The sequence below is a fragment of the Mobula birostris genome, chromosome 26 (genome assembly GCF_030028105.1).
Source record: "Mobula birostris isolate sMobBir1 chromosome 26, sMobBir1.hap1, whole genome shotgun sequence".
NCBI classification, from domain to species: domain Eukaryota; kingdom Metazoa; phylum Chordata; class Chondrichthyes; order Myliobatiformes; family Myliobatidae; genus Mobula; species Mobula birostris.
In genome coordinates, this window is record NC_092395.1 from 9,079,723 (window position 1) to 9,104,659 (window position 24,937).

General features: G+C 39.7%; 1 protein-coding gene across 4 annotated transcripts in view; it reads right to left on the bottom strand.

Moving 5' to 3' along the window:
* LOC140188244 (casein kinase I) overlaps positions 1-24,937 on the bottom strand; it is a 145,777-nt gene that overhangs the window by 41,399 nt on the left and 79,441 nt on the right. For all 4 annotated transcript variants that reach the window (XM_072244338.1, XM_072244335.1, XM_072244336.1 and 1 more), the window contains 3 exons: positions 18,900-18,940; positions 10,847-10,916; positions 300-448 (listed from right to left, as the gene is read on the bottom strand). In XM_072244338.1, the coding sequence (XP_072100439.1) occupies positions 300-448; positions 10,847-10,916; positions 18,900-18,940 (260 nt within the window). The remainder of the gene's footprint in view (positions 1-299; positions 449-10,846; positions 10,917-18,899; positions 18,941-24,937) is intronic.

Here is a 24,937-nt window from a genome sequence, read left to right on the forward strand (position 1 = left end):
AGTCATAGCTACTTCTCATTGCTACCATCAGGAAGGAGGTACCGGAGCCTGAAGGCACACACACAATTCTATATGGAGATTGAACCCATTGACACTAGCTCACTACTTTTTTTTTCCTCTTGTTGTACTACTTATTTAATTTTTTTTAAATAGTCATTGCAATTTATAGTTATTTATTATGTATTGCAACGTACTGCTGCTGCAAAACTACAAATTTTATAACATATGCTAGTGATGTTAAACCTGATTCTGGTTTTAGATTCCATGCAACCAATGCCCATTTGGTTCACTCCACTTACCAACTGTATAGCTATCATTAATACAGTTTTAATGGAAAATGTTCGATCACAAAGATCAAATAAATCCTCCAAGCTAGGTCCCAGCAACTCTAGTACCATGGCATTGTACTTTCCACAAGGCCCAAAGTAGTAAACCTGAGGTATTCCCTCTGTAAAAAGGAAAAAAAAAACATGCTTTAATGAACAATTTAAAAATAAATCTAGTAGGCATTATTAAAATCTGTGATCTCATTACAGTAGCAGACAGGAAACAATTGACCAAGAACTTGAATGATTTGAGAAGTACAGTGCCTATAAAAAGTACTCGCCCCACCCCACAAATTTTCAAGTTTTATTGTTTTACAACATTGAATCACAGTGGATTTATTTTAGCTTTTTTTTTTAAACACTAATCAACAGAAAAGACTCTTTTGTGTTAAATTTAAAAACTTTTCTACAAATTGGTCTAAATTTATTACAATTATTAAACAGAAAATAATTAATTGTATTAGTATTCACCCCTATCAAGTCAGTATTTAGTTGTTGCACCTTTGGCAGCAAGTACAGCCTTGAGTGTGTGGATAGGTGTCTATCAGCTTTGCACATCTGGACACTGCAACTTTTCCCCATTTTTCTTTACAGAACTGCTCAAGCTCCGTCGGATTACATGGGGATCATGAGTGAACAGTCCTTTAAGTCCAGCCACAAATTCTCAATTGGATTGAGGTCCAGTCCCTGACTTGGACACTCCAAGGCATTAAATTTATTGTTTTTAAGTTATTCCTGTGTATTTTCGGCTTTAAGCTGGAAAACAAATTTCTCCAAGTCACAGTTCCCTTGCAGACTGCATCAGGTTTTCCTCCAAGATTTCCCTTTATTTTGCTGCATTCATTTTACCCTCTACCTTCACAAACCTTCCAGGGCCTGGTGCAGTGAATCATCCCTACAGTATGATGCAGCCAACATCATCCTTCATGGCAGGGACAGTGTAATGGTGTGTTTTTCGTGATATGCGATGTTTGGTTTACACTGAACAAAGTATTTAGTTTGATGGCCAAAAAGCTCAATTTTGGTTTCATCAGGTCATAGAACCTTCTTCCAGCTGACTTCAGTCTCCCACAGACCTTCTGGCATACTCTAGCTGAGATTTCATGTGAGTGTTTCAACAGTGGCTTTCTCTTTGTCACTCTCCAATAAAGCTGCAATTGAAACAATTGTATGCATAGTCTCCCCATCTCAGCCACTGAAGCTTGTAACTCTTCTAGAGTCATCTTAGGTCTCTTAGTGGCTATCCTCACTAGTCCCCTTCTTGCATGGTCGCTCAGTTTTTGAGGACGGCCTGCTCTAGGCAGTTTTACAGCTGTGCCATATTCTTTCCATTTCTTAATGATTAACTTAGCTTTACTCCAAGTGATATTCAGTGACTTGACAATTTTCTTGTATCCATCTCCTGACTTCCGCTTTCCAAAACCTTTTCGCGAAGGGAGTTGCTTGGAGTGTTCTTTTGTCTTCATGGTATAGTTTTTGCCAGGAGACTGACTCACTAGCAGTTGAACTTTCCAGATACAGGGCGTATTTTTACTACAATCAATTGAAATACCTTGACTGCACACAGGTGATCCCCGTTTAACTAATTATGTGACTTCTAAAACCAACTGGCTGCACCAGAGATGATTTGGTGTGTCATATTAAAGCAGATGATTACTTATGCAAAGAATTATTGTGTGTTTTATATTTGTAACTAATTTAGATCATTTTGTGGAGATCCGCTTTCACTTTGACATGAACACATCTTTTTCTGTTGATCAGTGTCATAAAAAAGCCAAATTCAATCATTGTGATTCTACGTTGTAAAATAAAATATGAAAACTTTTTGCGGGGGGTGGTGAAAACATTTTATGGGCACTGTATACTACATTCTGTGCGGATGGTGGGGTCTCTGCCAAAGGAAGTGCAAGGGGTTCCTTCCCTCTGCTAGCCTGTAGGTCATCCTAGGGCGAGGTGTAGCACTTGCTCAGACCCAGAATCAGGGTCATATGAAGCCTTAAGAACAGATGGTTCACATCACAAATCCTGGTTATGCGACCACTTATGCCAGGCAGATAATTTCTGAAGAGTATTGATAGTGGCTGAGGTCACCCAAGTTGTAGAGGCACTGCCCAGAAGGCAGCAATGGCAAACCATTTCTGTAGAAAAATTTGCCAAGAACAAATCATGGTCAAGGAAAGACCACAATCACCCACTTCATATGACACAACACATGATGATGATGACAACAATGACTATATTCAGTATTAAGAAAGTAAGCATCAACTTCTGGGAAACTTCTTAAAATAAAAATTTCCTTTTGATCTCACTGCAAACGTAACACAATAAAATGCAGATTATTTCCAGTTCATTTTGCTGGATTTATTAACACTCAGCTAGGCACAGAATCATAAAGCATAGTTAAAAATGGTTGCAACTCAATTTCAGTCAAATTTTAAATCTTACAATTTGATTTTTTTTTAAAACAGAGGTCTGTGGGTATGTGTGTAGGCACAGGTTCAACAGATATTTTCCATACTCTTTATCCCTTTGGAAAAGAGAGGGTGTTGGGACAGGCAAGAGTAGATTTTGCTTGTTCTCTGCGGTGGTCATTTCCCTCTCCATGGCCGTGAGGCTATGAAGACTGCCGGCTGCTGTACTCTGTGCCCGCTAATCAGATGAACCGATAAGTGAACTTTTGGACCTACTTCAGGGTACACCAGGGTTTAGATCTGAGGACTCAATTTTGGTTCAGATTGTTGTTGATACATTGTTGCATGACTTGTGTTTTTTCCCCTCTTTCTCTTACATATCAGGTGTTGGTCTTTTATTTTTATTCTTTAAGAGAGTTCTTTCAGGTTTCTTGCATTGTGGCTACCCAAGAGCAAACAGATCTGAAGATTGTATAATTTATACATTCTTTGATAATAAATGTACTTTGAATCTCTGAAATATGAAGCAATATTTAAGAGAAGTTGGGACAGGTATATGGATGAGAGCGATGTGGAAAGCTATGGTCCAGAACGTGTAGGTGAGGCTGGGCAGAAAAGCAGGTTGGCACAGACTAGATAGGCCAAAGGGCACAACAGCACAGAAACAGGCCCTATAACTAGGACAGGACAAGATTCTTTTGAAAGCCTGGCAAATTAAACTTTTGAGGGAAAAGAAACCAATGATGTGCCCGATAAGGTTCATTTGTTATACTGGGAGAAATAATGAAAAGGTCAAATCACCATTCATCAGAATAGATTTTCCGAACACCATAGTGACATGATACTGCTCTAACAATGCATTGCAGCCTGGGGATTTACTACTGATGCAGCCTCACAGCATGAGTGGGTTGCTTGGTGAGTGTCGCAGGAAAGCAACATCTATCAAGAACCTCCATCATCTAGGCCGTTGCTGCCATCAGGAAGAAGATTAGGGAGTCTCTGATTCTACACCACCAGGTTCAGGTACAGTTATTACCCTTCAGCCATCAGGCTCCTGAATGAGAGGATAACTTCACACACCTCAACAGTGTATTGATTGTACAACCTATGGGCTCACTCTCAAGGTCTCCACCACTCATGTTCTCAATATTTATTTATTGTATTTGCAGAATTTGTCGTTTGCACATTGGATATTTGTCCATCTTGTTGTGTGCGGTTTTTCATTAATTCAATTGTGATTTACTGTGAATGCCCGCAAGAAAATGAATCTCAAGGTACTCTATGGTGACATATATAGTTTACTTTGAAATTTGAACCCTGCAGTTCAGAAAGTTGTCACTATTCTGGCACACCACATTGAAGGATCAGAATCCACAAAGCCCTTGTTTGAAGTTTCCATATGCTTAGAATGCTTTCATGATGATTAGAGCAATAAAAGAATGAATTTGGCACAAATAATCCTCCTAAGTGCCAGCCGGTGTAGTGGCTTCAGCAAGTGGTCACGCGTTCAAATCCAGCTGGCTCCTTGCACTCTTTCTGTCCATGCAGGGCTGAACGTCAAGCTAGCGACTCAGCCTTGTTAAAAAAACTGTCAAATGCTATGGAAACAGCAAAAATGCTGCTCGATGTGCCACAAAGGGCAAAACTGAACATCAACAATCCTTCTAAGATAAAGATTTGAAAGATCATCTTTATTTGTCACATATACATCAGAACACCAAAAAAAATGCAAGTTCTATGTCAAATCCTCAAGGATTGTACTGGGCAGCCAGCAAGTGTTGCAAGCACTTCCAGTGCCAACATAACATGCCTCTAACTTACTAACCCTAACCCGCATATCTTTGGCATGTGGGAGGAAAGTGGCACACCCTGAGGGAAAAAGGAATTGAATCCTAACTGGTGATTGTTGGCGCTAACCACTACACTACCATGATATCCAAAAACTAATGTAAGCAAAAACTCATAGGTATCGCAGAATTTCCTACCTTGGAGTATCAGTGAGGCATGCTGCCTTTCTTTCATTGTCACATTAAGAACCGAATTATCAACCTAGCTGTTCAAACTCTAACAGACCAGAAACAAAAAAAAAAAAATCACATTCAGTTCTCAGGAGAAGCGAACTTTTCAACAAAACAGAATTTCTTTACTCAGTGAGCAAAGAAGCACTCATTTGAGAAGTATCTCCTTATTAGGCAGTTCACGACAGCCAAGGATGACTTACTTCCAGTTGAATTCTGTGGGTTCAAAGGAGTGAGTGAGATCAGTGTGGTGGGAGTGGATGGTATGGGAGATGGTAGAGGTACAGGATAAGACTATAAATGCATATTGTGCTTGAACTATGTATTGCATAAAGAAAATGGACATGAAGATGAAGTGAGATCAGTGTGATAGGAGAGTGAGTGATACAGGAGATGATACTGGAGGTACAGGTAAATACACGCTGTGGCACATGGTATTAAAAAAATGTATATGAAGTTTCACTATGAGTGTGGTTTGCAGGATCAACCTAGAGCAATTTTCCTGACCCACTTTGAATGTAATTATATCCCTCCTTTAATGAGGGACAACTGAATTCCAGATGTGGCCTCACTAAAGCTTCATAACTTTGGAAACAAGGCTTGCCTGCTTTCATGCTCCACCTCACTTGCAAAAAAAAAAAAGGCCTAATCGAAGACACAGGTGCCTCCGGACCACACCACTAGGTTTAAGGAACAGTTACTACCCTCAACCATCAGGCTCTTGAACCAGAGGGGTAACTTCACTCGCCCCATCAATGAAATGTTCCCACAACCAATGGACTGACTCTCTTTCAAGGACTCTTCATCTCATATTCTCATTATTTATTATTTTTTATTTCTAAGTTGTATTTGCACATTGGCAGTCCATCCTTTTGGTGCAATTTTTCATAGATTCAATTATGGTTATTAGATTTATTGAGTATGCCCTCAAGAAAATGAATCTTTGGGTGACATATATGAACTTTGATTAAGAACTTTGAACTTTAATTATTTGCCTTATTTTGATGTTAGCCCTGTGCTTCATGGACAAGGACACCCAAATCCCACTGTACTATAGTCTCAAAAAAAATACTTTTCTATTCTTTCAACTGAAGTGGATAACTTCACTTTTCCCCATGATAGTCCAACAAACATATTTGCCCATCTTACAACTTGCTTTCCTATCCATCTTTCTGGATTCCTAGACAAATATAAACAGGGAAGATAAAATCAGTGTACTAGATTCCACGCACCATCACTCAAATCCAACCTCCTCAGCAGCCATTTGACTTCCAGCATCTCTTGTGTTTGTGCTGCCATAGCCAGTGTTATATGTAAGAAATATTTTTATCTCACCCCAGTGGGTGACATGGTAGCATAGTGGTACGTGACAGCTGTTAGAAAGGGGATCAATTTCTGCCACTCTCTGTAAAGAGTTTGCACATTCTCTCCATGACTGCGCAAGTGCTCTGGCTTCCTCTCACATTCCAAAAAGATGTATGGGTAGGATTAGGAAATTATGCGCAAGATACATTGGTGACACCTGCAAGCTGCCCAGCACAATTTTTGCTGATTTGATATGTTGCAAACAAAGCATTTCACTATGTTTTGGTATAATCTGACAAGCTAACCTTAATCTTCTTATATAAATGCTCTGCACAACAGAATTTATGTCTCTAATAACAGATCAATATTTTTTTAAAAAATAGACTATGCTGAGAGCTTTACTGACAAACCAATGACCAGAAGAAGGTCTTTAAAATTCTGAAGGTACAACAGCAGAACAGAGAAGATGCTTTCACCATAGGAGGTGACTAGAAATGGCATAAATGCCAGACTGTCGCTTACAGATGACTCCTTAAGGTTGCTATAGCCGGGGGTGGTGGTGGGGACAAGCTCCCTCTACCTATTAAATGCTCCCAATGGTGTGCATCTTAAATAGCTTCTCCTGACCCTCATGTATGGCTTAGCTGGAACCGTTTCCACTGACAGGAGAAGGAGCAAAGGCAGGTTACTAGTGCCTTAAAACGAGTCATTTCAGGCAGATGGGGCTCATCAGCTCTGGTTAGCAGCCCATGCAGAAGGAAAACTCTGATCTCAAACCTCTGTGGCCTTGCAGCTATACCTACTCATAGGAAAGGCTTTGGGAGTAAACCCCAAGAAAAAATCAGAGCTGGAGTCCCTGAGGCAGTCCTACCTTGAGTTCAATGTGACTGGCAACCCTTGCAACACTACCCGTGCCAATCTGTATCAGCCTCTGCCTCTCCTTTGGATTCATCAGCTGTGTGGAGAGAGGGAGCCTTCTAGCTCTCCAATTCATACTGCCCTGGCTTGTGTATCACGTAGACAGCAAAATCCACGGTCGACCCTGACCAACTGAGGGCCTCACTAACAGACCCAATTGAGCCAAAAGTTATCAAAATGTGGAAGACACACCACAAAGCACAGCAGAGGTGTCTAAAGGAGAAGCTAGGTGAACAATAAGGAATGGAATAATATAACATTAGGGTTAGATGAAATATGGGTGAAGGCACATGTAGAGCATATACACATATGTGGACTTTTTGGGCCAAAAGACAATCTTTATTGCTGCAAATGTTTGATAAAAAAAGAAATTTAGTTGGGAAGGTATCAAATGTTTTGATTTAACTATATAAATAAGCAAGTTAAAAACATCTGAAACATTCAAAAGGATTATCTTTGATTAAATCTAATTGCCCAAAGTACATAAATAGCTTTCCAACCACAGAATCATCAGGATGCAACTTCAAAACACTTCAACATATCAAGCTGATTAGTAATGTAGAGACTCAATTCTTAAAGTGTGAAAATTAATGATTCATACATTTTTATACTCAATCTTCTAACCCATGTGACAAGTGATTAAGTAAAGCTCCATATGGGGAGACCGAGGCTTCCTGTTGGTTACCAGTAATGAAACATTTGTCATAAGCTCATGCTTATATCTTTGGAGCATGTGGAACCATATTTCACCAGAAGCAATGGTGTTTATATCAAAAGGAAGAAAAGGGTAGCTTCTAATGAAACAAATTACCACTGATGTTCCAATGAAGTTTGGCACACGTCAAACAAGTGTTTGATGTTTATCTGCTTCATCAAAATATAATGCAACAGAAGGGCTTTTATCCTTAGCTCATGATGTTGTGCCCACTTTTTAACCCACTCTAAGATCAATCCAACTATTCTCTCCCACACTGCCCTCCATTTTTTTTTAAATCATCCATGTACCTATCTAAGAGTTTCTTAAATATCCCTAGTGCATCTGCCTCCAAAACCACCCCTGGCAGTACATTCTATGCAGTCCCCCTCCAGTGTTTGCATGGGAGAAAACGAGATGTGTTCGTGGACTCAAGGATTTGGACTACATTGTTTTGTATGATTGTATTTTACAGCTGTCTTATATGTGCTAGGTACAACTGTTGGTACTATGATTTGCACTTCGGTCCTAGAGTAACACTGTTTCATTCTGCTGTATTCATGCATGTTCATATCTTGTTGAATCACAATCAAACCTGAACTTAAAGTCTTGAACTTCGAAGTATATAAATGTCACTATATACAACCGATTCATTTTCTTGTGGGAATACTCAATAAATCTATAGAATAATAACCATAACAGAATCAATGTACTGCACCAACTTGGGCATTCAACTTGTGTGCAAGAGACAATAAACCATGCAAATACTGAAAGAAAGACACAATAAAAATAAATAAACAAACAAACAATACATATCAAGAGCATGAGATGAAGTCCTTGAAAGTGAGTCCGTTGGTTGTGGGAACAGTTCAATGATGGAGCAAGTGAAGTTAAGTACGGTTATCCCCTTTGGTTCAAGAGCCTGATGGTTGAGGGGTATTAACTGTTCTTGAACCTGGTGGCTGGAGTGCTGAAGAAGAGCAGGAAGACAGCACATCCTGGGTGGTGAGGGTCTCTGATAATGGATGCTGCTTTCCTGTGATAACACTTTGTGTAGATGTACTCAATGGTGGGGAAGGTTTTACCTGTGACGGACTGGGCCGTATCCACTTTTCACAGTATTTCCCAATCAAGGGCATTGGTGTTTCCATACCAGATGGTGATGCAGTCAGTCAATATACTCCCCAACACACATCTGTAGAAGTTTGTCAAAGTTTTAGACATCATGCCGAACCTTCTTGAACTCCTAAGTATAGCGCTGCTGTGCTTTCTTCATAATTGCATTTATGAGCTGGGGCCCAGTTCAGGCCCTCTGAAATAATAACACTTGAGGAATTTAAAGCTGCTGTGCCTCTCCACCTCTCACGAGGACTGGTTCAAGGACCTCTGGTCTCCCCCTGAAGTTAATAATTAGCTCCACGGTTTTGCTGACATTAAGTAAGACGTTGTTGCTGTGGCACCACTCAGCCAAATTACCAATCTCCATCCTATTTGCTGATTCTTCACCACCTTTGATTTGGCCTGCAAAAGTGGTGTGGTCAGAAAGCTTGTATATGGCATTGGAGATGTGCTTAGCCAGACAGTCATAAGTGTATAGTGAGTAGAGCAGGGGCTAATCACATAGCCTTGTGGTGCACCTGTGCTGACAGAGATCGTGGAGGAGAATCTGAACTGACTGGGGTCTGAAGTGTGCAAATCGAGGATCCAATTGCACAAGGTGGTTTTGAGGCCAATGTCTTGAGGCTTATTGATTAGTTTTGAGGGTATTATGGTACTGAATGCTCAGCTTTCCACCTTTCATTACTGTGCTCTCTGGCTTCAACAAGTATCCTAGTTGGATAACAATTTTCATGTTTTCCAATATGTGCTTAGCTCTGCCCTTACCCATCTCCATAATGTCCTCTAAACCCATAATCCTACAAAGTTTCAGGATCTGGTTCCTGAGAAGCCCCAATATTCATTCATCACTCCTTCTAGAGCTTCAGCTGCAAGTCCCAAGGTCTGGAATTTTAATACTAAGCCTCTCAGTCACCAAATGCCTTTCAGGAGTCAAAAAAACAAAGTCAGAACTGGAATTCTATGAAACAGGAAGCCTGTTTATTCCTGAATATTCAGTTTTCAAACTCTTAGTATAGATATTAAAAATCATTTTTAAATTTAAAAATTAAAGCCAATTTTAATAATCCTTAATAAAACCCTTACATCACAAAAGCATTGCCATCTAAGCCCTAGATAATGAATTCTGTCAAATCACACTTTCACTAAACTGTGGGAACATTTCACAACACCAAGAAGACAGTTTAAAATTACAAAAAAAAAATCATGTCAGGCAATATGAGATAGCACAAATAAGAGAGTATTAACAATGGAGATAAACTTGTGAAGTACTTTTGTTTTCAAATCATTGCGGCTTGCCTGTAGGTAATGTCTTAACCTTATTTTACATTAATAACCAAAGAGAATGAATGAAAATTCCAAGGATAGAAAAGACTGTTCTGCAATTATTTCAAATTAATTGGAAGACTCTTAAAACATTAAAGCGTGCCACAGAGCTGATCAATAATATCTGAGTGAATAATAATTTAGGTTGAAGAAAGGCAACATTAAGATTCAGTAAACTTGTTAATTTTAATGTTAAAACATGGTATAAACAGTTATGAACTTAAGATTTCTGGAAATAGGTTTGTAGGAAAGGCAAAATGAGATCAAGATTAAAATGGAAAGAAGGAGAGGCAATAGATGAGCACTGAACAGATTTCCACCCTCCTTCCCCCACAGTGCTGAGAGAGTATCATAAAATAATCAAATGAAAACTTCGATGCAAACAGAAAATAGAGTACACAGGTCCACAAACTTTGGATGCAAAGCAGGATTACAACAGGAATTACCATGAGATGGTGTGTTTTCTACTCAAAGAATGAAACTAACCTCTTGAATTAAACATATTTTCACAATGAACATCTTCTAACAGATAAAAATATTTAATTTTACAAACCAATCATCAAAACACTCCCAAGCAACCTTTGTGTTAGGCAATGTAATTATACCAAATTTTACAATTATTTAGTTTTTTCTGTTTTTAAAGGGCAGTGAGAACATGCAGAGAGAGGCAACTAGTGAAGACATTGCATCTGATTTTAATTATTAAACAAATATTTTTATATTATTTCCTACCTGCATTGCCCAGTTGTTTGTAGAATCTGTACTCCAAATGAAGCTGTGGAGCCCTGGATTTTATAGGTTCCTACGACAAGTACAGAATGATATTAGTACTACCAACATTTTTTAAATAAACCATGAACATAAAAATAAGTGCTGACAAGAAATTCTTCTGGTAGTCAAGTTTGGCTTGATAACACAACTCATTCAACTGCAACTTGTACAAGCTTCATATTTAGTCTTTTCCAGTAAGATAAGAGTTGCAGTTCTCTACCAAAGTGCTGGAACTCATTGATTCTGGGGAATAGACCAATTTGACAGATTCGAGAATCAGGATACATACTGCTGTTCTTCATGCCAATTAAAAATACAAACAGCCAAACTATTACCTGTAGGAGAACCTGCATTAAAATTGAATGCAAAATCTCCCGTCAATTTGTTTTTCAGAAAGCAGTGCACCAGAGAGCTCTGTTCTTTGGTCAGAACCAACATTGAGTTTGAACATTAAAAAAAACTGCAGATGCTGGAAATTGGGAACAAAAACACAAAATGCTGGAAACACTCTATAGACATGCAACACCTGGAAAATACAGAGTTAATCTTTTAGGTAGAAGATCAGTTCTAACCTGAAATAGTAATTATTTCTCTTGCCAAATATGCTAGGCTGAATGTCAAATAATTATGGATCGGAATGGCTGAGGAGCACTTGAAGATTTCCTTTGCCATCCCTGAGTCTCCATTTATCTATCACCTCTGTCACTGCACTGCAAATACTTTAAATCACTTCTTTATAATGTTGATTACATTGGAAATACATACTGGTATTTATGTACATTTTATTCCATATCTGTAGACAGGCAGCATCTATGGAGAGGAAGAGAAAGTCAACATTTTGGGCCAAGACCCTTCATCAGGTTCCTTCATAGCCTTGAAGGGGTCTGCCCGAAATGTCAGCTGTCCATTCCTCTCCATCAGTGCTGCCTGACCTACTGAGTTCTTCTGGCATTTTGCATGTACTACTGTGGATTTCCAGCATCTGCAAAACCTCCTGATTATTCTATATCTGTAATTTAATCTATAACTATTTTTAAATAATTCTTTATTTTTATACTTTTTTCAATCCTTTATGTAACACCCTGGGAAAGGTTTCACTGCTAATGTAATGGTTTTTCTGTAGCTGCAGTGTTTGGGTTATGGCTAGGGATAACGGGGGCTTTGGAATGTGCACTGTCCAATGAAGAGTGTTTTTTTTTCTTGTGTGCCTGAGAACGAGGTGATTTGGGTCTTTTGTATGGCATGTGATGAAGACAGAAGATGCCGGAAAGAAGAGGTCGGGGACAGCAGGACAGAGTGGACTTGGAGTGGGGCCGGGAGTCGACAAAGCCAGGGGAAATCGATGGAGGACCAACAGAAGGGAAATCGTGAGCTCCCACTTGTGCACCTTGGACTGTTTCATTAAAATGGGCCCTTTTCTCTTTTGTTTTACTTTACTAACCCTTTAGTCAAATTAAGAATTATAAAGCTAAATCGTTTAATTGCATATGGTGTACTGTTTGTTATTTCGTGGTACTGGTTTGTAACAAAGGTACAGATCACACAGCATCCATACAAACAAGAGGTTTTGAGGCTCAGATTCCACACGTTTGGCAGGGCCACAGACTGTCTTCCCTAGACTAACGGCACCGGCCAAACCTGAGGGTTACATTTATAATTGTTAAATGTTGTCTCTTATTCCACACTGTGCCCTAAACCAACACACAACACCAAATGTAAATGTAGATGGTGAATAAAGATTGTGACTTTATTCTTGATTCTTGACTTCAGGCCTCTACAGTCTTCGAATGACATCTTTCCAATCTCACAATTTGAGCTGCTTCATCCCTAACTCACTAAGATTCAGTATTCTTTTGACCGCAGCTTATTCCAGTTCTTTTGAAGTGATATCATCCTGAAATTTTTAATCATAAATTTCTCACTATTGACGTCTCATGAATTACCGAAACATTTTATGGATGGTAGCTTGATGGAATGGTGTGGGCGGCAAAAAGAAGGCATGATAACTGTTGGCCAAGAATTAACTCAACAGCTGAAGTCACAGACTATTGTTAACCAAATACACGCTAATATGGATTTTACATGTGATCATAACTAATGTGATAGGTCCTCCTTTTATAGTAAATTTAACAAAGTAATGCAGGAAGGACTGAAAAAAAAGTAATTCAAAAGCAATTCTACATAGCATCGACATCAGGACCACAAGACTCAAAAACAGTAACTTTCCCCAAACAGTAAGGCTGATCAACACCCCCACCCACTAAACACTCCTCCACCACTACTTTATCATTCCTGCCAGTCACCTTTATGTACAGACACTCCTGTGCCAGGCATCACTTTCTGGATATACACAAGATAGTTTATATACATTTACAGTATTAATATTTATTTTATTATTGTGTTATCTTTTGTGTTTTTCTTTGTGCTGCATTAGTTCAATAATAATAATATCAGTTTCTTTTACACTTGTGTACTAGAAATGACATTAAACAATCTTGAACCTTGAATGAATTAAGTGAACTCAGCAATAAATGAACTGCTGTTTTTATACCCAGTATAGCCATGATTACCACACACTTGAAATTACACAGGAATCCGCAATTTTACTCGTCCTACAGCTTTTAACTTTACTGTTTATATTTTCAAAAGTGAATCCAAATTGGGAATCTACCGCTAACTCTCAGGCTACCTACACTTGATTAGGCAGCTGAGAAAATCAGAGCTCTCAGTTGTTTTCACAGATCATTGTTATCGGAATCAAAGGTCTATTCAGCCATTTAGGCTATAATAATCTGCCATCAGCATTCATTTTAAAACAGCAAAAGCACTCTTCTTTAGCCACCTACTGAACAATTTCTAAAATGAGCCAATTTCTAAAATGATTCAGCACTTATATTACTTGTAACAAAACTGCAAGTAAACATGTAATATATTTTTTTCTATATTTATGTAGGGACAATGTTATAGTTATGCTTACCAAAGATCAAAGTAACCATTTTGTAATCCATAACCAACATTTACAATGTTAAACCAGAACTATTAAAGTTTTGCAGTCAGTCATGCAAGTCTCCAGAATCAGGACATTCAGTTTATAAAGTCACAAATGGACAAAGCTTTAGACCAGATGGCTCTCAATCCAGCCCGCCACCTGGGCTCATTTCTCAGGCTGGCACAACCACATCAACCATTCACGAGGGGAATCCATTGAAACATACATACTGGCACTAAGTTAGGAACTGGATATGAAATACACCCAACTTCTCGGCCCACCGAATACAGGAGGATCTTTGTACTCCATGGTGGATTCAGGTGCTGAGTAAGAAGTCATACAACGTTGATTGACCATTAGCAGGGTCCACTCAATAGTACTTAATCAACACGAGCTCATCTAATGTACAGGTCCTGTGCAATTATGAACACCCCCGATCTACAGATATCCTGTACATATGAACGAGTGCTTAGGAGACCAGGGAGGTGAATTTACCAGCTGCTGTGGAGGCTGCAGGCATTTTCTGCTGAGTGGGGATATGGCATTTCTGCTTGCCTTTCTCTTTACTGTAACCACTCCCTCCAGCAGCAATCGGGAGGTGGTTTGGGGGGGTGGGGGGAGAGACAGGAGGTGAGACAGGCAGAGCTGGGGGAGCACTGAGCAAACACTCTCGATCACTGATTCAGTGAGGTTGGCTGGTGGCTGCTCTTGCATCACTACAGTTTCTACGAATACTTCCCACACACTGTTCTCCATTTACAAATAGTCTGGATTACAGATGGCTCTCAGGAATTGTCGTAACCTGGTGACAGCTTGCTAGGAAGCCAGATCTAAGAGACTGCAGGTGCTGGAATCTGGAGACGATTGCACTTGGAAAGCTATGAGCAGTTTTGGACACCTTATCTAAGAAAGGATGTGCTGGCATTGGAGAGGGTCTAGAGGAGGTTCATGACAATGATCCCTGGAATAATCAGGTTAACCTACAAGTGCTTGATGCCTCCGGGCCTAAAATCACTGGGGTTTAGAAGAATGAGAGGAGATCCTTTTGAAACCTATTGAAAATTAAAAGGCCTAGATAGAATCAATGTGGAGAGGATGTTTCCTATAGTGGGGGAGTTTAGGGCCAGAGGGTATAGCTTCAGAATAGAAGGGCGTGATGAGGATGAATTTCTTTAGCCAGACGGTGATGAAACTGTAGAATTCATCGCGACAGATGGTTATGGAGGCCAAGTCATTAAGTATTTTTAATCAGGGGTTAACAGGCTCTTGATTAGCAAGGGTATCAAAAGTTAAGAGGAGAAGGCAAGAGAATGGGGTTGAGGGAGATAAATCAGCCATAATGGAATGGTGGAGGAGACTCGATGGGCCAGATAGCCTAATTTTACTCCTACATTTTATGGTCTAAGAAAATCTGATGGAGAAAGTGTCGAGCAACATCTGTGGGTGGGATTTTGAACCAAAATGTTAACTGATCCTTCTCAGTCAGTCAATACCCTAGCACATCCTTAGGTTGTGTTGGCTGTTAACACAAACAATGCATTTCACCAACACAAGAGATGCTGTGAATGCTGGAAATCTGGAGTGACACACACAAAATACATTTCTCTTGTATGTTTTGACGTGCATGTGCAGACATCCCACCCTGCAAAAACTCATTTCAGGGAGGTAGCACCATCAATTTGTGGGAGACTCTGGGACAGGTGGGATGTCTGCAATAGAGTAGCTCCTTAGCAGCTAGCCAGCTAGTTTAAATAACGTTAACTATGCTAATGAACGAATGACACCTGTTAAACTTACCTCAACATGTCTTTTACAGTCTTAACCCACCATGGGCAATAGAAAAGTCACTGTTGTGAGCAACACTGTCATTATTTTGACACCTATTAGGCAGGGGTACACTTTAGTGTAGTCTGGGGTGATGTACGTTTTATATTTTCATTTTTTGGAATACTCTGCCATGGCGCGCTCTTGCACTCTCTCTCTCTCTCGCTCGCGCTCTCTCTCTCTCATGGTCACTTGCACACTCTCTTGCACTCTTGCTTGCTTGCTTTCTCTCGATCTCTCTCTTGTGGTTGCTCTCGTGCTCTCTCTCTTGCCTTCTCTCGCTCGCTCTCAAAAAAATTGATTTCCATGATATTGTATATAATTTGCGCGCATCAGGGAGCCACTATTAATATGTGGGAGACTCCCGGAACTTCCAGGAGAGGTGGGATGTCTGCATGTGCGAAGTAAATAAATAAAATAGTGAATCTCAATAGATTGTTGTTCGAAAGACAGTTGTCACTGGCCTGTAACATGGATCGTTCATTCCTCTCCACAGATGTTCTGACCTGCTGAGTTCCTCTAGCACTTTGTATGCGTTGCTCTAGATTTCCAGCATCTGCAGAATCTCTGGTGTTTGCAATCGCAAAAAGTGGGTTTCCCCAAAGTCTATACAGCTTCCTAACCAGTTTTGCTGAACTATCAATTCAAGCAAGGTCTGAAACTTGGATCCCAGGATCTGTTCTTAAAAAGGTCAACAATTTACCTTCAAAAGTTAAAAACCAATTTTAAAATTAGATGGAAATTGCATCTATTGACCACCAGGAGGCAACATTCAAACTCAAATATTTTTTGTCCCATCAAAGAGGCAAAACACCCAGTCTCCAGACTTCTATATAGTATTTCACTCCAGTGTTGAGCACTTAACTTTAAATAATGTGCAGTCTACTGCACAAATCAATACAATGTTTTAATGACTCAGTAAAAGAACACAATCATTAAATGCATTTTGATGTTTTGTGGAAGTTGCTGAGAGAGTGAAAAAGAGGTCTTGGGCAGTGGGTAGACAGGACAAATGCTGCAGGTGGAAGAGTATCCTTGAAAGTCCCACAGAGAGCTTGCATAGCAGTTTTTATTTTATCTTATTGAGATACACAGTGTGGTACCTTCAAGCCTCACTGCCCAGCAATCCTGATTTAATCCTAGCCTAAACACAGGACAATTTACAATGACCAACTAACCTACCAACTGGTAAGTCTTTGGACTGTGGGAGAAAATTGGAACACTGAGAGGAAACCCGCATGGTCACAGGAGAAACCTACAAAACCCTTACAGGCAGCGACAGAATTGAACCTGAGTCATCTGTACTGTAAAGTGTTGCTCTGACCGCTACACTACTCTGCCGCCTGAAACAGTCCAAACATTGTGCTGAGGCAGCTCACAAGTGCCAACAGTATGCCCACAGTTCACTAATCCTAACCGGTACATCTTTGGAATGTGGATGGAAACAAAAACACTTGGAGGAAACCCACATGGTGATGGGGAGAATGTGCAGACTTCTTACAGACAGTGGTGGGAATTGAGCCTGGGTTGCTGGCACCGTAAAGCATTACGCTAGGCTCCCATGTCACCTGAGGGAGTAAGGGATTAGAATAATAACTGATGAACAAAATAGCAGTGCTAGATTTCTTTCCCTGAAGTAGTCAGGCTTTTCAATTATGACCACTTTTATGATTGATTGTTTTTCCTTTGTCACTAACAAATTACCACATTTATTGAATTCATATTGACTAGACAAACTGGCGACATGGGTAGATTTTAATTTTTATGCTTTGGATAATTTATTACTGAACAAATCACAATTTTGAAAATCGTAAGTGCATCATCTCCTAAAATTAAAACTGGGCATATCCACAATTTTTAAAAAAACTTCAATTTTATTACTTTGCAGAATACATTTTCCCAGTGGGTAGAATTTCTTGGCTGCATTTCAACCTAGTGATTAAAAAAGTTGGCAGAAATATAACTTTGGCATTAAAACACTGTTTTTCCAAACAAAGAGTAATACTGAAGTTAAAGTGTGATATAATACATTCAGGTAATAAAGTTCACCCTAAACCTATACCCCCCATGGTTTTGGATTCCCATGACCTGGGAGGAAAGAGTTTTATACAGCATGTTGCTATACTAAATTATATTTTGTTGAAGAGGCCGGTCAGTATTGTCCTAAAGATGAGAGACAGTGGCATAATAAAAGGCTAAGATATAAAAACAAGGATGTAATGCTGAAGCTTTAAGGCACTGGTCAAACCACATTTGGAGTATCGTGAGCAGCTTTGGGCCTCATTTCGAAGAAAGAATACAGCAACATTGGAGAAGGTTCAGAGGTTTGGGAGAATGATCCTGGGAATGAAAGGATTAATGTAGGAGGAGCATTTGATGGTTTAGGGCCTGTACTCACTGAAGTTCAGAAGAATATTGAAAGACCTAGATAGGCGTGGAGAGAATGTTTCCAGTAGTGGGTGGTGGGGGTCAAGGAACAGAGGGCACAGCCTCAGAATATTCTAAGGACGTCCTTTAGAACAGAGGTGTGTAGGAATTTCTTTAGCCAGATGGTAGTGAATCAGTGTGGAATTCATTACCAGATGACTTGGAGGACAAGTCATTGGGTACTTTTAAAGCTGTGGTTGATAGGTTCCTGATTAGTAACAGTGTCAAAGGTCACAGGGAGAGAAGGCAGGTGAATGGGGTTGAGTGGGATAATAAATCAGTCAAGATAGGATAGCAGAGCACACTTGATGGACCAAATAGCCTAATTTTGCATCTAGGTCTTATAGTTCAAGGTTAGCAATGTAAAAATTAACAAGTGTAATTTTGGTAATTAACAGATCCAAATTTGGGAGTGCTAGGCTTAAGATATTCTCACCAGAAGTGCTTATTTTAAACCTATGAGAATGTTTAATTTGTTTTTGGAAATAGCAGAAGCAAACAATCAATTTGTGCATTTTAACATAATCACGGATAGTACTTTGTTTGATGACATTAACTGCTCAGAACGCTTGGCTTTGCTTCTAAATGTCAGCACATTTTAACTTCTTCCTTGGTGCCTTACGCTGGTGAACAATTTTCCAGGTACAGTGGTATACTGCATATATTTACGTATGAAATTGCTGGAGGAGATTCAGGATTATTTCTACTACATGTAAACAGCAAGCTAGCTATATCTGTACTACATCTATTTATGGAAAAATAAATATAACTTACCAGTTTGATGGCCACATATTCATTCGTGTACAAATTCTTTCCTGCATGCAAAAGAAAGTACAAGCTCTTAAAAAGACCAAATAACGCAGCACTAATGCATTACTATTGTAAACTCACATGGATGTATGCTCTCTCAAATTAAACCACAAGTTGCAGAAAAGTCAGGAATTAATCAAATAAGGATAAGGATTCTTACCACAGTTCCTGCATAACTCAGAAATTGGCCAAATGGTGATTTTTTTTTAAATGCAGTGTAGTTCAGTACAAAATAGAGTTTCTATACTTGTTTGTGCTAGTTTAAAAGTATTGCACTGGAAGATGACATTAGCACAGAACTAGTCACACCCTCAAATTAAATTCACTGCTGTTGTAAGTTAGAGTCAATTGCTCTAGTTTGCAGAGTTTTATAGAGCAGCTCAAAATTCCTTCACATTCACAAGAAAAATAATTAAATTGAATAATAATTGTGTATAACTGAGGTGTTTTTATCTTTGCTCAATGAAGGGGTGTAAAGGTTGTCTGGTCACCACATGCTACAGTTTTTGATTTATTAAAATGAATTAGAGTTTGAACATTTTGAAAGCTCTGATATAGAATTCTTTACTCCACTCAGAAACTTCAAGCAAAATATTATGCCCCTTTGGTTTAAAAGATTTTAATTTGTTTAAAATTGTTATTCAAATATTGCAGACTAGGTTTGCAGTCCATTGGCCCATAGTTGATTCCCCCATGGGTGATATGCAAATAGTTTCGTCAAGTCATGTAGAAACAAATGTCACTATTAAAAGGGCATGGGAATTCCTTTAGTGTCTAGGTTAACACATCAGCAGTTCTGACTTGCAAAATGAACTTCGTTGCAGTACCTGCAAAATCTGTATCGTAGATCTAATCATTCAGAAAGCTAACAATGTTAGAACATAAACATGAGAAATTCTGCAGAAGCTGAAAATCCAAAGCAACACATACTGTACACACACAAAATGCTGGAGCAACTCAGCAGGTCAGACACATCCATGGAAATGAATAGTCAATGTTTTGGACTACACTATTCTTCAGGACAGTTGTTACGCATGTCAGAGGTGCACAGATATGGTATGCAAAGGAGTAAAATGTTACCACAATTAAGAATTTAGATGTTAATGAGGTAGAAGGACCAGATTACCTGATTGTAATCTCAACTCTATGGTACCTTGCAATCTTCAACTTCAGAATCAGGTTTAATAACATTGGCATCTGCCAAGAAATTTGTTGTTTTGTAGCAGCAATATATTGCAATACATAATAAAAAAATATAAATTACAATAATGTACAGTTTACAAAATTTAGTGCAAAAACAGCAAAAATATTGTTTATTGTCCATTCAGAAATCTGATGGGAGAGAAGGATTGATCCTAAAAGGTTGGTCTGTGTAGGCTCCTGTACCTCCTTCTTGAATGTAGCAATGAGAAAAGGGCACATTCTGAGTGACGGGGGTCTTCTTGAGGCATCACCTTTTGAAGGTGTCCTAGATGCTGGGGAGGCTAGTGCCCATGATGGAGCTGGCTGAGTTTACAGCTTCTGTAGCCTTTTCTGATCCTGTGATGAGGCTCCTCCTCCATGCATTACAGATGGACCAGACAGTGATGCAATTAGTTAGAATGCATTTCACTGTACATCTATAGAAATTTGCGAGAGTCTTTGGTGACATACAAAGTCCCTTCAAACTCCTAATGAAATATAGCTGCTGTTGTGCCTTCTTAGTAATTGCATCAATATCCACAATAGATCTTCAGAGATGTTGACACCCAGGAACTTGAAACTGCTCACCCTTTCCACTGCTGATACCTTGACGAGGATTAGTGTGTTTCCTCAACTTCTCCCTCAAGTCCACAGTCAATTCCTTGGTCTTGCTGACTTTCAGGACAAGATTATTATTGCGACACCACTCAACCAGCTGATCTATCTCGCTCCTGTACGCCTCCTCACCACCATGTGAAGATCTGCCAATAGCTGTGTAGTCGGCAAATTAATAGATGGCGTTTGAACTGTGCCCAACAGGGTTAGGGTTAGAGAGTAAAGCAGTGGGCTAAGTAGGCATCCTTGAGTCAGATCAGCCATGATAATGAAATGGCACAGCAGGTATCAACAGATGGTCTGCTGCTGCTCCTGACTTCACCTTAACATTAGCACGTCATCAGTTCACAATTACATGCAACCTTTCAGTGAAAGGTTCAAGAGGCTTACAGTTTCCAACTAATTAGTATACAGTGGTGGAAAAGCAATGAATACTTACACCCAATGTTGAAATTCTGTATTTGAGTTCGAGTCCAAATAATTCTTTTTTTTAAACATACAAAAATTACCAACTGAAACTTTAATTGGTTTATCACAACTGATGAAAGATAGAATATTTGAATACTAGCACTGTGCTTCCATTCAGTTGTGGATAAAACCTCTTCAGATGGTGCAAGACATTCTCAGGGGTTGTACTTGGCAAAGATGGGGCCTGTACTCACAATTGAGCTCTAACAATTATCCAAGATCTTTTCTATTTCACCCGAAGCTCAAAGAGCTTGCACAACCTTCACAGTCACAGAACACTACAGTACAGAAACAGGCCCTTCGGCCAATCTAGCCCATACCAAACTGTTTTTCTGCGAAGAGCCATCAGTCCGCACCTGAACATAACCCTCCATACCTGGCCCATCCATGTGCTTGTCCAAGCTTCTTTTAAATGTTGCAATTGGACCCGCATCCACTGGCAGCTCGTTCCACACTTTATACCACCCTGAGTGAAGTTCTTCCTAGGTTCCCCGTAAATATTTCACCCTTCAACCTAAACCCAAGTCCTGTAGTTCTAGTCCCCACAAACCTCAGGGGAAAAAGCCTGCATGTATTTACCCTATCTACTAATTTTCTATACTCTATAAGATCTCCTCTCATTCTTCTACAGACCAGAGAATAATTCCTATTCATCCTTTCCCTATAACTCAGGCCACTAACATACTTGCAAATTTTCTCTATGGACAAGTTGTATCCAGCCCCCGAGTATATAGTGTCCATCCAACTCCAGTGTAGTAATGGATGGGACTGGTGGGACTGGTCTGTATGCTTTGTTCCCAGCTCCAGAGGAACACTCTTCACTGGTCTGAACAAAATGTCAGAGCCCTGCTTGAAAGTGATATGGCACATTTTATTATCAGTCAAAGTTATTTGGCCGAATTCCTCATCAACAAAGCCTTCAAGATATACCAAGACCTTGCTGGCTAGTGGCAAGGAAAATATTCCCTGCCAGATCTTTAAAGCAAGGCTGGAGTATTGGGTCTTGCCACATGCCGCCCTTGTGACAGATGTACTCTAACTGAGACCACTGCCCAACTCCTTTGCTAGGAAAGTCTAATACGAGATACTTGTTGAGCCTTATCATGAACAAATGCATAACACAGGATGCACTATGTGGGCAGTTTCAATGCCACACAACGAGTATCAACTGGTGCTAGGAAGCCAATAATGTCCACATCAAGGACCTTCACCATCCAGGCCATGTTCTCTTCTCGCTACTACCTTTGAGCAGAGGGTACAGGAGTCTTAGGTCCCACACCTCCAGGTTCAGGAACAGTTATTACCCTACAGTCAGGCTCCTGAAGCAGGGTGGAGAAATTTTACTGATCCCACAACCTACAGACTCACTTTCAAGGTCTCTAAAACTCATGTTCTCAGTGTTATATTTTTTACTTGTACAATTTGTCTTCTTTTGTACATTGGTGGTTTATCAGATTTTGTGTATAGTCTTCATAAATTCTATTCTATCACTTTATTTTCCTGTAAAAACACAAATCTCAAGGTAGTATATTGCAACATATACATACTTTGTTAATAAATTTATTTTTAACTTTAAAAGACATTTAGTTCTGTTCCCAAATTTAACTGGCATTCTAGAACAAGGAATTCTAGGGAAGATATTGATGCAAACTGGCAGCTTCTTGAGGTCCAGGAGTGTGTTGAGGAAGCACACCAAAACTTTGTACAGCCACTCAATTTGCTCAGGAGCTGTACAGAAATAGTAACTGACAACATGTTAATGTTTGCAATGGGAACAATACTTAATGAAAATGACAACTTGAATGCTCTGTGCTAGACACACGTTTACTATTCAGTACTGTGCAAATATCTTCGGCACATACAGTGGCATGCAAAAGTTTGAGCACCCCTGGTCAAAATTTCTGTTACTGTGAATAGCTAAGCGAGTAAAAAATGAACTGATTTCCAAAAGACATAAAGTTAAAGATGACACATTTCTTTCATATTTTAAGCAAGAAAACCTTTTTATTTCCACCTTTTACAGTTTCAAAATAACAGAAAAGGAAAAGGGCCCGAAGCAAAAGTTTGGGCATTCTGCATGGCAGTACTTAGTAACACCTTCTTTGGCAAGTATCAAGCTTGTAAACGCTTTTTGTAGCCAACTAAGAGTCTTTCAATTATTGTTTGGGGGACTTCCACCCATTCTTCCTTGCAAAAGCTTCTAGTTCTGAGAGATTCTTGGGCCGTCTTGCACACACTGCTCTTTTGAGGTCTATCCACAGATGACATTTAGGTCAGGGCCATGTTAGGTGAGGGCCATGTTAGGTGAGGGCCATGGCAAAACTTTCAGCTTGTGCCTCTTGAGGTAGTCCATTGTGGATTTTGAGGTGTGTTTCGTTAGGTTCATTATCCTGTTGTAGAAACCATCCTCTTTTCATCTTCGGCTTTTTTACAGATGGTGATGTCTGCTTCCAGAATTTGCTGGTATTTAATTGAATTCATTCTTCCCTCTACCAGTAAATGTTCCCTGTGCCACTGGCTGCAACACAAGCCCAAAGCATGATCGATCCATCCCCATGCTTAACAGTTGGAGAGGGGTTCTTTTCATGAAATTCTGTACCCTTTTTTCTCCAAACATACCTTTGCTCATTGCAGCCAAAAAGTCCTATTCAAAAGGTTCAAAGGAACATCAAAACAAGCCTGATGCATTTTGGAAACAAGTCCTGTGGACTGATGAAGTTAAAATAGAATTTTTAAATAGAACAAGAAGCCTTTTGTAAGGAAGAATGGGCGAAAATCCCCCAAACAGCCACAAAAAGCGTTTACAAGCTGTGATATTTGCCAAAGGGGGTGTCACCAAGTACTGACCATGCAGGGTGCCCAACTTTTTGCTTCAGGCCCTTTTCTTTTTTTGTTATTTTGAAATGGTAAAAGATGGAAATAGAAAAGTTTTCTTGCTTAAAATACGAAAGAAATGTGTCATCTTTAACCTTGTGCCTAAGACTTTTGCACAGTACAGAATTTGTCAATGTGGAATGAAGAGAGGTTTGCAAAATTTGGCAGGAACAAAGGATGCTGGGAAGAGCGAGGGTGTAGCATTGCACGAGGGGGTGAGACAGGTGGCAGAGGAGCGCCAGGAGTGGGGGGTGGGGGTGGCTCAGGTGCAGACACACTCAGCCTGAGACAACAGGCAATATCAATAAACCAACTGTTTGGAATCAAATGACCTTGCCTGATGTCTCAGGGCTGGATGTGTCCGCACCTGCACCACCCAGCCTCCGCCCTGACACTCATTCTTTGCCCCCGTCCTACAGCCCTCCTGTGGCACTCCACTCTTACCATTTCCAAGATCCTTTGCTCCTGCCAGATTTACAAACTCGCTCTCTACTCCATGTTGATAAATACAGCACTGTGCAAAGGTCTTAAAGACGCCCTAGCTATGTACATGTGCCTAAGATTTTTGCACAGTACTGTATAGTTTCAGGGGACAAAATGGGGTGGCTGCAAGAGGACAGTATTTCCAATCACCCACAGTTGCCAACAATTTTGGGGAAAGCAGGGTCCGGGTCTTTATAAGGAGCTGAGGCAGCATCTTTCACACAGGATCAAAGACTTGGTGAGTAAATGTTTTTTTAAGTAAACGGAATTTAAAACACCAACAACATAGATCAAGTCAGATATTTAACCAAAGTGTGCAGTGAAGTTCATTTCAGAGTCTGGCTTTGAACATGCCTATTTAGTGCCGGGCAATCTTCCAT